General features: G+C 47.9%; 1 protein-coding gene across 1 annotated transcript in view; it reads right to left on the reverse strand.

The window, feature by feature from the left end:
• ARGLU1 (arginine and glutamate rich 1) overlaps positions 1 to 12813 on the reverse strand; it is a 34410-nt gene extending 21597 nt beyond the window's left edge. The window contains exon 1 of the mRNA XM_038758996.1: positions 12346 to 12813. Coding sequence (XP_038614924.1) covers positions 12346 to 12749 — 404 coding nt within the window. The 5' untranslated portion in view covers positions 12750 to 12813. The remainder of the gene's footprint in view (positions 1 to 12345) is intronic.
• Positions 12814 to 13221: the final 408 nt, after the last annotated feature.

The raw sequence follows: 13221 nt of genomic DNA on the forward strand, positions 1-13221 counted from the left end.
ATAATAAAAATAAAATGTCTACCGTTAAAGAGAGTCTATTATCACCCATTTATTACTCCATTTATTTTATTAATGATGTGTTTACAGCTATAACTCTATTTATTCTGATGGTATTGACACCTGTCTACTTGTTTTTGTCGTCTGTCCCCCCCCAGACTGTGAGCCCGTTGTTGGGTAGCGACCGTCTCTATATGTTGCCGATCTGTACTTCCCAGTGCTCTGCACACAGTAAGTGCTCAATAAATACGATTGAATGAACCACCCCTTACTATTTTAGCAATCAACAAAATCCAAGAAGTTAAGAAGGAGTGACATAACATACAACAATGAAAATGTTTGTTTCCCACCCTATCTCACCCGGCAATTGTGGTTAGACATTGTCATACCACTACCGCTATTAGCGAGTGGGTACAGAATAAAATCAGAGGGGAGAGTTTACAAAAAGCGAACTAAAACAACTGTCGCTTCTCCTCTCCATTTCAAAAATGAAATTTTGGGACTTCCTGTGGATTTACCCATAATAAACTTGTCTCACCAAATAGATAATTGAGTTGACTATACTAGACAATTTATTATCTCATTTAGTGAAATGACTTAGCAGCATTAACTAATTCTTAGAGAAACACTACGCATAAATTTTTCTTCACTAATAGCTCAAAATTTATCTTCTGCAACTGATTCCCATTAATTCTCTCCATGTCCCCTCTACCCTACTTATCTAAGAAACCAATCTTAATGACTGCAAGCTTAACTACCCTACTAGCCCGAAAGTAATGGCACACTGAATATTAAATGACTCCTATCTACCCTTGCCTCATGAACTTAGTTTAAACCGGCCTGGCGGTGGCCCGGGTCCCAGTGTCTTATTAGAAGGCTCTGGAGATAAAATTTAACAATAATTATTTGATGCTTTGACTCCTCCAGATACCACAATCGTGACCTACTTAATTAGGCATGAACAGTGGAAAATCACTTGCCAGAAATCTATTCTCAACTACATTCATTTCTCTTATATTAGTTGGGTTTTTGAAGAACCTAATATTACGGGGAAAAAACTGTATTACAACAAGTGACTCAGAGGGAATTAATGATCACGGGGTGGATAGGGCAAAGAGGCTACCTTATCGAAACTGTTCAATATACATTCCTCTATTAATAACTACCACCAAGAGTGCTTTACACCCTTGCTACACACTGTAGCTTCACTGTATACCACAAAGTTACCAAAACCTCCCCCCGCAAAGGAACAACAAGTGCCAAACATTCAGTACTGTGAGCCTGAGGCAGAGATGGGCAAGTCCGGCATCACACTGTAGACGCCACCACTCATCTGCACAACTATATCTTCTTACACTACATTTACTTGCCTCAACATGAGGATCGTGTTACACAGGATCAGGCTGACTGTGTGTGAAGAAACCTTCTCTGACCAAACATTCAAATGGTGCAGTGACAAGAGAGAAAGAAAGAGGTCTGCCCTGGAGGAGGAGACTTGTGAATCAGCTGAGAAGATATGGCAGTTGAAGCTGTGGGACCAAACGGGCTACTCAAGCTAACTGGTATAAGTGGTGAAAAGATGGAGACCTACAGATTCCCATAATACGACATAAGGGATCCCCATAAGGGATTCCCATAATACGACGATGGAAGGCAGAGGATCCATCAAAAGGCATCGAGGAGCAGCCAGAGACGGGAGAACCAGGAAAGAACAGTGTCAGTGAAACCAAGGATTGATAGTGTTTCCAAAAGGACGGCCTACAGTGTCAAAGGTGGCATGGAGGTCGAGAATGAGAACAATAAGGATATAGAGGCCACTGAATGTGTCAAGAAGGAGGTCATCGGTGACCTCCGAAAGCGCAATTTCGGGCATGTTTCAAGGCAATGGGGCAAGGAGCCGCTGGATAGTGAACAGCTGAAAATGGTGAGAGGGAAGAAAGAAGGGGGCACAGATTTTAATACAGGGCGAAGGGATGGGGTCAGAGACTCAGGTGGAGTGAGCAGATTTTAAGAAATTGGAGCTCTCGAAGTACTCCTGGAAAGGATAAAGGTTCAAAGAGGGGACAGGAGGAGGGTGGGACTGAAGAGGTGCAAGGTAGCTTTTACGGAGATCACACAGGTCTGAAACAGCTGTGGCAAGCAACGGGCCTGGGTGTCTAAGGATGGAGAAGTATTACTGCTGGGCAGAGTTACAGTAGATGAAGATGAGTTCGAGATGGATGAGCTTGGCCTGTTGTCTGGGTTTCTGCCAGCAAAGCTACACGACTTGGGGTACTAGAAACTAATCACTGAATAAATGTTAGAATGGATGGAATTGGGGGAAGGCTTTGAATATACAGAGGCCTGTATTTGTTTTGGGGGGGATTTTTATGGTATTTATTATGTGCTTACTATTGCCAGGCACCTACAGCACCCTCCAGGTAATCGCCCCATCTCCCTCCTACGCTTCCTCTCCAAACTCTCCAAAGAGTTGATGTGGTTCTCCTTTCCACTCTGTCCTGAGAACTGTGCCACCAGGGTTCATTCATTCAATCATATTTATTGAGCGCTCACTGTGTGCAGAGCACTGTACTAAGCGCTTGGGAAGTACAAGTTGGCAACATATAGAGACAGTCCCTACCCAACGGTGGGCAAGTTATTCAGCTCGGGTACACATCAGTTGATTGGCCACGTGTGCCTGCTGGGGGGCAGGGAGGAGAGGGGTACCCAAACCAAAAACACACTAACATTCACCATGAAAGGCATTTCCTATTATCCATGCCATTCCCTTTGCACTTCACCGGGACCCAAGGTCAGCCTGGATAATCTGAGGTATACTGTCCCTATAATTTAGAAGCAGCGTTGCTCAGTGGAAAGAGCCCGGGCTTGGGAGTCAGAGGTCACGGGTTCTAATCCCGGCTCCCCCACGTCTGCTGTGTGACCTTGGGCAAGTCACTTCTCTCAGCCTCAGTTACCTCATCTGGAAAATGGGGATTAACACTGTGAGCCCCACGTGGGACAACCTGATCACCTTGTATCCCCCCCCAGCACCTAGAACAGTACTTGGCACATAGTAAGCGCTTAACAAATGCCATTATTATTATTAATTTAGAATATTAATGGCTCCTTTTCATTGTCTTGGAAATGCCTAAACTATCAATAGCACCCAGTTACTTTATTTGAGATTATTCTATAAAGTTCCTTATAACAAGATAGTTATGTGGAGAAGCAGCGTGGCTTAGTGGAAAGAGCAAGGGCTTGGGAGTCAGAGGACATGGGTTCTAATCCTGGCTCTGCCACTTGTCTGCTGTGTGACTCCGGACAAGCCACTTAACTTCTCTGAGCCATGGGGATTAAAGACTGTGAGCCCCATGTGGCACAACCTGATTACACTCTATCTACCCACAGCGCTTAGAAAAGTGCTTGGCACATAGTAAGCACTTAACAAATACCATAATTACCATATAATCTCCCCAGTTCTCTGCATCCAATATACACTCAATACAGACCATTGATTGATTGATCAGAAGCCATTCTTAACTGTGATCCACAAATTACACAACACTCAACCCATTAAATCTGTGTCGCAGAACTAATTTAGCAAGTCATATTTCAAGTTTAGCAGTCAACGATCCAATTATATGTTCCTATACCCCTTGAAGCACTTTTGTACCGATCATACATACTCTATTACTGCAGTGCCAGTAGTAATTTATTAAGCACTCATTTCCAAAGCATCAGTCACTGGGAAAAAAGTACACAGAGATGGGACAGATAAATTTCCTCCTCCCCAGGGGTTCACGGTTTTAGAATACTGGGAGGAGGGGGGCTGCTATTAAGCATTTATCATCAATCGTATTTATTGAGCGCTTACTATGTGCAGAGCACTGTACTAAGCGCTCAATAAATACGCTCAATAAGTACTATACTAAGCTTATACATTTACTATATGCCCCAAGCACTGACGGTAGATTCAAAACAATCAGGTACGATAAAGTCCCTCTCCTACAGAGTATTCACAGACTAAGCAGGGAGGAGAATAGGTATTTAATCCCCATTTTACACTTGAGGAAACAGACACAGAAAAGTGAAGTGACTTGTCCAAGGTCAGACGGCAGGTCACTGGAGGGCCTAGGAGAGAACTCAGAAAAGGAGGGGGATGACACAAGATGAAACAAACGTATAAAAGGCATGGCCAACAATAAATAAGACAGGAGCAGCAGGACTTTGGCCTCCTCAAGACTGAGGACGGTCGCAGAAGCCACGGTCACTATAGTGGCCTTGCCAAGGTACTAAAAGGCTGCCATCCAAGCTAGGTTGGAAAGTCCTGGAGGACAGGGATTGTGTCAATAGCACTCTGCTGGACTCTCCTAAGCGTGCCCTACAAGCTTTTCTAACCCCGGCAGGGCTAGCTCAATAAATACAAGCTACTGATTGACCGAAGATCCACTCAATCCGGCATTAACTGTTTTTCGCCGAGAACAGGTAGGTATCGAGTGTCTGAGGCCTAGCGCTGATGCGGTCGAGTGAGTCCCCTTATAAAAAAGCAACGCTTCCATTTGATGATTCAATCAATTATGGATCAATCAATCAACTGATGGTTGGTTGTATATATATATATATCCTGTATATATGTTTGTACATATTTATTACTCTATTTATTTATTTATTTTACTTGTACATATCTATTCTATTTATTTTATTTTGTTAGTATGTTTGGTTTTGTTCTCTGCCTCCCCCCTTTTAGACTGTGAGCCCACTGTTGGGTAGGGACTGTCTCTATAGGTTGCCAATTTGTACTTCCCAAGCGCTTAGTACAGTGCTCTGCACATAGTAAGCGCTCAATAAATACGATTGATGATGATGATTTACTGGGCGCTAACTCTGTAGAGAGCACTGTACCAAGCGCTCGGGAAAGTACACTACCAGAGTTAACAGACACGCCGCAACGCTGTTGTCCAAGAGCAGATTCTGTGCCCCGCCTGGGCCACACAAACGGGTAAAAGCAGAGATGGGACTCAGGTGGTCATGGGTTCTAATCCCTCCTCCGCCACTCGACCTCTCTGGGCCTCAATCCCCTCATCTGTAAAATGGGGATCGAGCCTGCGAGCCCCAGGCGACCCAGAGCTTGGGTCCAACCTGGTTTCCTTGTATCCACCCCGATGCTGAACGCAGTGCCTGGCACGTGATGAGCGCTGATCACGGGCCTAGTGGCTACAGCACATGCGTGGGAGTCATGGGTCATGGGTTCCAATTCCGGCTCCGCCACTTGTCTGCTGTGTGACCTTGGGCAAGTCACGTAACTTCTCTGGGCCTCCGTTCCCTCATCTGTAAAGTGGGGATTGAGACTGTGTGCCCCTCGTGGGACGGGGACTGTGTCCAACTTGATTTGCCTGTTTCCACCCCAACGCTTAGTACAGTGCCTGGCACAAAGTAAGTGCTTAACAAATACCCCCACCATCATTATTATTACTAGGTATTCCAGTTATTATTATTACTAAGATCCTTCAAAGGCCTGGGAGGGATTCTGCAAGAACAGCGCGTGGCACGCAGTAAGCCCTTAACAAATACCATCATTATTGTTATTATTATTAGTTACTCCAGTTATTATTATTATTAAGGTCCTTCTACGGCCTGGGAGGGATTCTGCAAGAACAGGGCTTGGCACATAGTAAGCGCTTAACAAATACCATCATTATTATTATTATTACTAAGGTCCTTCCACAGGCTGGGAGGGATTCTGCAGGAACAGCGCTTGGCGGAGAGTAAGCGCTCGGGAAATGGCCTCATTCATGTTTTGTTTTGTTGTCTGTCTCCCCCTTCTATACTGTGAGCCCGCTGGTTAGGGACCATCTCTAGATGTTGCCAACTTGCACTCTCCCATCATCATCATCATCACCATCATCATCAATCGTATTTATTGAGCGCTTACTATGTGCAGAGCACTGTACTAAGCGCTTGGGAAGTACAAATTGGCAACATACAGAGACAGTCCCTACCCAACAGTGGGCTCACAGTCTAAAAGGGGGAGACAGAGAACAAAACCAAACATACTAACAAAATAAAATAAATACAATAGATATGTACAAGTAAAATAAATAGAGTAATAAATATGTACAAACATATATACATATACACAGGTGCTGTGGGAAAGGGAAGGAGGTAAGATGGGGAGGATGGAGAGGGGGACGAGGGGGAGAGGAAGGAAGGGGCTCAGTCTGGGAAGCCCTTCTGGAGGCTCTGCACACAGTTAGCGCTCAATAAATACAACTGAATGAATGATTTGTTCTGTCGTAGGGTAGGGATAATAATAATAATAATAATATTGGTATTTGTTAAGCGCTTACAATGTGCTGAGCACTGTTCTAAGCACTGGGGTAGATACAAGGTAGTGAGGTTGTCCCATGTGGGACTCACACTCTTCACCCCCATTTTCCAGATGAGGTCAGAGGCACAGAGAAGTTAAGTGACTTGCCCAAGGTCACACAGCTGACCCACGCCCTTTGACTCGCAAGCGCGGGCTCTTTCCACTAAGCCACGCTCTAGATGTCGCCGACTTGTACTTCCCAAGCGCTTAGTGCAGTGCTCTGCACACAGTAAGCGCTCAATAAATCCTCAGCTCCCTCGCCCCTCCCAATCACCGACTCACTTCCTTTGCTCTATCCCCCTTCCCCGCCCCATAGTACCTATGTATATATGGACATATCTATAATTCTATTTATATTCATGTCTTTTGACTTGTTTTGAAGTGTATAGATCGCTAATTCTACTTACACTGATGCTGTTGATGCCTGTTTACTTGTTTTGAGGACTGTCTCCCCCCCTTTCTCGACTGTAAGCCCATTGTGGGCAGGGAATGTCTCCTCTTCCTCCTCAGGCCCCGGCGCCAACCGTCGCCACTGAACGTCATTCAACCGTATTTAGTGAGCGCTTACTGGGTGCAGAGCACTGCACTAAGCGCTCGGGAAGGACAACTGGGCAACAGAGATAGAGACGGTCCCTACCCAACAACGGGCTCACAGTCTAGAAGCAGCATGACTCAGTGATCATGGGTTCAAATCCTGGCTCCGCCACTTGTCAGCTGTGTGACCTTGGACAAGTCACTTCTCTGGGCCTCAGTTCCCTCATCTGTAAAATGGGGATGAAGACTGTGGGCCCCCCGTGGGACAACCTAATCACCCTGTAGCCTCCCCAGCGCTTAGTACTGTGCTTGGCACAGAGTAAGCGATTAATAAATTCCACCATCATTATTATTATCATTAGAAGGGGGAGACAGACGACAGAACAAATCATCCATTCAGTCAATCGTATTTGGTGAACGCTTCCGGCGTGCAGAGCACTGTGCTAAGCGCACAGTAAGCGCTTAGAGAAGCAACGTGGCTCAATGGAAAGAGCCCGGGCTTTGGAGTCAGAGGTCATGGGTTCAAATCCCAACAGCTGTCAGCTGTGTGACTTTGGGCAAGTCACTTAAACTTCTCTGGGCCTCAGTTCCCTCATCTATAAAATGGGAATGAAGATTGTGAGCCCCTCGTGGGGCAACCTGATCACCCTGTAACCTCCCCAGCGCTTAGAACAGAGCTCTGCACATAGTAAGTGCTTAATGAATGCCATCATTATTATTATTAAGTCACTTCTTTCGGTCTCAGTGCTCTCATCTGTAAAATGGGGACGAAGACTGTGAGCCCACCTGATCACCTCATAACCTCTCCAGAGCTCAGAACAGTGCTTTGCACATAGTAAGCGCTTAATAAATGCCATCTTTAGTAAGTCACTTCTCTAGGCCTCAGTCCCCTCATCTGTAAAATGGGGATGAAGACTGTGAGCCCCCTGTGGGACCACCTGAACACCTCATAACCTCTCCAGCGCTTAGAACAGTGATTGGCACATGGTAAGCGCTTAGTAAATGTCATCATTCTTCTTATTATTAGAAGGGGGAGACAGACGACAGAACAAATCATGCATTCATTCAATCGTATTTAATAGTAATAATAATAATGATGGCATTTATTAGGCACTTACTACGGGCAAAGCACTGTTCTAAGTGCTGGGAAGGTTACAAGGTGATGAGGTTGTCCCACGGGGGGCTCACAGTCTTCATCCCCATTTTCCAGATGAGGGAACTGAGGCCCAGAGAAGTGAAGTGACTTGCACAAAGTCACACAACTGACAATTGTCGGAGACGGGATTTGAACCCATGACCTCTGACTCCAAAGCCTGGGCTCTTTCCACTGAGCCATGCGGCTTCACTTGAGTGGGCGCTTCCTGCGTGCAGGGCACTGCGCTAAGCACTTGGGAAGGCCAACTGGGCACATAGTAAGCGCTTAATAAATGTCATCATTCTTCTTATTAGTAACAATGATGGCATTTATTAAGTGCTTACTATGTTCAAAGCACTGTTCTAAGCGCTGGGGGGATACAAGGTGATCAGGTTGTCCTACGGGGGGCTCACAGTCAATCCCCATTTCCCAGATGAGGTAACTGAGGCCCAGAGAAGTTAAGTGCTGAGGCCCAAAGTCACACTGCTGCCAGTTGGCAGAGCCGGGATTTGAACCCATGACCACTGACTCCAAAGCCCGGGCTCTTTTCCACTGTGCCACGTCGCTGCTTATTGTTAGAAGGGGGAGACAGACGACAGCACAAATCACGCATTCATTCAGTTGTATTTAGTGGGCGCTTCCTGCGTGCGGGACACTGCGCTAAGCGCTTGGGAAGGGCAACTGGGCACATAGTAAGCACTTAAAGAATGCTATCGCTATTATTATTGTATATATGTACCTGTATATAGGTATATATGCATATATGTTTGTACATATTTATTATTGCATTTATTTTACTTGTATATATCTACTATTCTACTTATTTTATTTTGTTAATATGTCTTGTTTTGTTGTCTGTCTTCTGGACTGTGAGCCTGCTGTTGGGTAGGGATGTTGCTGACTTGGACTTCCCAAGCACTTAGTCATTCATTCATTCATTCAATTGTATTTATTGAGCACTTCCTGTGTGCACAGCACTGGACTAAGCGCTTGGGAAGCGCTCAATAAATACGACTGAATGAATGAGGGAATGAATGAATAGCACTCTGACCCCAGGAAGCGCTCAATAAATACGATTGAATGAAGGCATGAATGAATAGCGCTCTGCCCCCAGGAAGCGCTCAATAAATACGACTGAATGAATGAGGGAATGAATAGCACTCTGCCCTCAGGAAGCGCTCAAGAAATACGACTGACTGACTGAATGAGGGAATGAATGAATAGCGCTCTGCCCTCAGGAAGCAGTCAAGAAGCACGACTGACTGACTGACTGAATGGAGAGCGCTCTGCCCTCAGGAAGCGCTGACTAAATATGACTGACTGAATGAGGGAATGAATGAATAGCACTCTGCCCCCAAGAAGCGCTCAATAAATACGACTGAATGAATGAGAGAATGAATGAATAGCGCCCTGCCCTCAGGAAGCGCTCAGTAAATACGACTGAATGAATGAGGGAATGAATGAATTGCGGCCCCCCAGGAAGCGCTCAATAAATACGATTGAATGAAGGCATGAATGAATAGCGCTCCGCCCCCAGGAAGCGCTCAATAAATATGACTGAATGAATGAGGGAATGAATGAATAGCGCTCTGCCCTCAGGAAGCGCTCAATAAATACGACTGAATGAATGACTGACTGACTGAATGGAGAGCGCTCTGCCCCCAGGAAGTGCTCAATAAATACGATTGAATGAAGGCATGAATGAAGGAGTAGCGCTCTGCCCCCAGGAAGCGCTCAATAAATACGACTGAATGAATGAGGGAATGAATGAATATCGCTCCGCCCCCAGGAAGCGCTCAATAAATACGACTGAATGAATGACTGACTGAATACATGGATAGCGCTCTGCCCTCAGGAAGCGCTCAACAAATACGATTGAATGAATGAATAAGGGAATGAATGCCCTCAGGAAGCGCTCAAGAACTACGACTGACTGAATGAATGAGGGAATGAATGAATGAATAGCGCTCTGCCCTCAGGAAACAGTCAAGAAACACGACTGACTGACTGACTGAATGGAGAGCGCTCTGCCTTCAGGAAGCGCCGACTAAATACGACTGAATGAATGAGGGAATGAATGAGTAGCGCTCTGCCCCCAGGAAGCGCTCAATAAATACGACTGAATGAATGAGGGAATGAATGAGTAGCGCTCTGGCCCCAGGAAGCGCTCAATAAATACGACTGAATGAATGAGGGAATGAATGAATGAATAGCGCTCTGCCCCCAGGAAGCGCTCAAGAACTACGACTGACTGAATGAATGAGGGATGAATGAATAGCACTCTGCCCCCAGGAAGCGTTCAATAAATACGATTGAATGAATGAGGGAATGAATGAATAGTGCTCTGCCCTCAGGAAGCGCTCAAAAAATACGACTGAATGCATGAGGTAATGAATGAATACCGCTCTGCCCTCAGGAAGCGCTCAAAAAATACGACTGACTGAATGAGGGAATGAATGAATGAATAGCGCTCTGCCCTCAGGACGTGCTCAAGAACTACGACTGACTGAATGAATGAGGGAATGAATGAATAGCGCTCTGCCCTCAGGAAGCAGTCAAGAAACACGACTGACTGACTGACTGAATGAATGAATGGAGAGCGCTCTGCCCTCAGGAAGCGCTGACTAAATACGACTGACTGAATGAGGGAATGAATGAATAGCGCTCTGCCCCCAAGAAGCGCTCAATAAATACGATTAAATGGAGGCATGAATGAATGAAGGCATAGCGCTCTGCCCCCAGGAAGCGCTCAATAAATATGACTGACTGAATGAGGGAATGAATGAATGAATAGCGCTCTGCCCTCAGGACGTGCTCAAGAACTACGACTGACTGAATGAATGAGGGAATGAATGAATAGCGCTCTACCCTCATGAAGCAGTCAAGAAACACGACTGACTGACTGACTGAATGAATGAATGGAGAGCGCTCTGCCCTCAGGAAGCGCTGACTAAATACGACTGACTGAATGAGGGAATGAATGAATAGCGCTCTGCCCCCAAGAAGCGCTCAATAAATACGATTAAATGGAGGCATGAATGAATGAAGGAATAGCGCTCTGCCCCCAGGAAGCGCTCAATAAATACGACTGAATGAATGAGGGAATGAATGAGTAGCGCTCCGCCCTCAGGAAGCGCTCAAGAAATGCGACTGACTGAATGAATAAGGGAATGAATGAATAGCGCTCTGCCCTCAGGAAGCAGTCAAGAAACACGACTGACTGACTGACTGACTGAATGAATGGAGAGCGCTCTGCCCTCAGGAAGCGCTGACTAAATACGACTGACTGAATGAGGGAATGAATGAATAGCGCTCTGCCCCCAGGAAGCGCTCAATAAATACGCCTGAATGAATGAGGGAATGAATGAATAGCGCTCTGCCCCCAGGAAGCGCTCACTAAATACGACTGAATGAATGAGGGAATGAATGAGTAGCGCTCCGCCCTCAGGAAGCGCTCAAGAAATACGACTGAATGAATGAATGAGGGAATGAATGAATAGCGCTCTGCCCTCAGGACGCGCTCAAGAACTACGACTGAATGAATGAATGAGGGAATGAATGAATAGCGCTCTGCCCTCAGGAAGCAGTCAAGAAACACGACTGACTGACTGACTGACTGAATGAATGAGGGAATGAACAGCGCTCTGCCCTCAGGAAGCACTCAAGAAATACGACTGACTGACTGAATGAGGGAATGAATGAATAGCGCTCTGCCCCCAAGAAGCGCTCAATAAATACGACTGAATGAATGAGGGAATGAATAGCGCTCTGCCCTCAGGAAGCGCTCAATAAATACGTTTGAATGAATGAGGGAATGAATGAGTAGTGCTCTGCCCCCAGGAAGCACTCAATACGACTGAATGAATGAGGGAATGAATGAATAGCGCTCTGCCCTCAGGAAGCGCTCACTAAATACGACTGACTGAATGAATGAGGGAATGAATGAATAGCGCTCTGCTCTCAGGAAGCGCTCAATAAATACGATTGAATGAATGAGGGAATGAATGAATGAGTAGCGCTCTGCCCTCAGGAAGCGCTCAAGAACTACGACTGACTGAATGAATGAGGGAATGAATGAATAGCGCTCTGCCCTCAGGAAGCAGTCAAGAAACACGACTGACTGACTGACTGAATGAATGACTGGAGAGCGGTCTGCCCTCAGGAAGCGCCGACTAAACACGACTGACTGACTGAATGGCGCTCCGCCCCCCAGGAAGCGCTGACTCAACGCGGTCAAATGAAGGAACGAGGGGACGTTATTATTCTTATCATCATCATCCCCACGGCTGTTGGAGGACCGTGTGAGGGAGGGAGGGAGGGAAAGAGGGCTCACATCTTCCGCTGTCGCTCGAACTCGGCCTTCTTCTCGTCGTCCTCCCGCTTCTGCTTGTCGTCGAGGCCGCCGCGCTTGCTGACGGTGCGGCCGAAGATGTCGATGCGGTCCGGGGGGGAGGCGGCGGCGCGGTCCCGGTCGCGCTCGCGCTCGCGGTCGCGCTCCCGGTCGCGGTCCCGCTCGCGCTCGCGGTCGCGCTCGCGCCGGGAGGCGGCCGCCGTGGCGGAGCGCGAGCGCGAGCGGGACTCCCGCCGCCGGGCCCGCTTGCTCTCGCGGGACTTGGAGCGCTTGCGGACCCGCTCCTTGTCCCGGGAGCGCGAGCGCGAGCGGCTCCGCTTCTTGTTGTGCTTGCCGCTCTTCGCGTGCTTGGAGCGGGACGAGCTGCGGCTCCGGGACCGGCCCATCCCGCCGACCCCGCCCTCGGCCACGCCGCCCGCCGGCCACGCGCCTCCGGACCGGCCTCGGCCGACGGCGGACGGAGGCGGACGGAGGCGGAGGAGGCGCCGGGCCCCGACCGCCGACAAGATGGCCGCCGCGCCGCCGGATACGGGCCCACAATCCCCCGCGACGAGACGCGCCGCGCCGGAACGGACGTCGGGAGAGGCCCCGCCCCCCGCCGGGGGATGCAGGCCGACCTGAGGCGTTCGGCTCTCTTCGGAAGCGCTCGGCTCCCCTCCGAACAGTTCGGCTCAATCCGGAGGCGCTCGGCTCCCCTCCGAGCCGTTCGTTTCTCTTTAGAGGCGCTCGGCTCTCCTCCGAACCGTTCGCCTCAATTCGGAGGCGTTCGGCTCTCCTCCGAACCGTTCGTCTCTCTTCGGAAGCGCTCGGCTCTCCTTCGAACCGTTCGGCTCTCTTCAGAGGCCCTCGCCTCTCCTC

Source organism: Tachyglossus aculeatus, chromosome 17 (genome assembly GCF_015852505.1).
Source record: "Tachyglossus aculeatus isolate mTacAcu1 chromosome 17, mTacAcu1.pri, whole genome shotgun sequence".
In the NCBI taxonomy this organism is placed as follows: domain Eukaryota; kingdom Metazoa; phylum Chordata; class Mammalia; order Monotremata; family Tachyglossidae; genus Tachyglossus; species Tachyglossus aculeatus.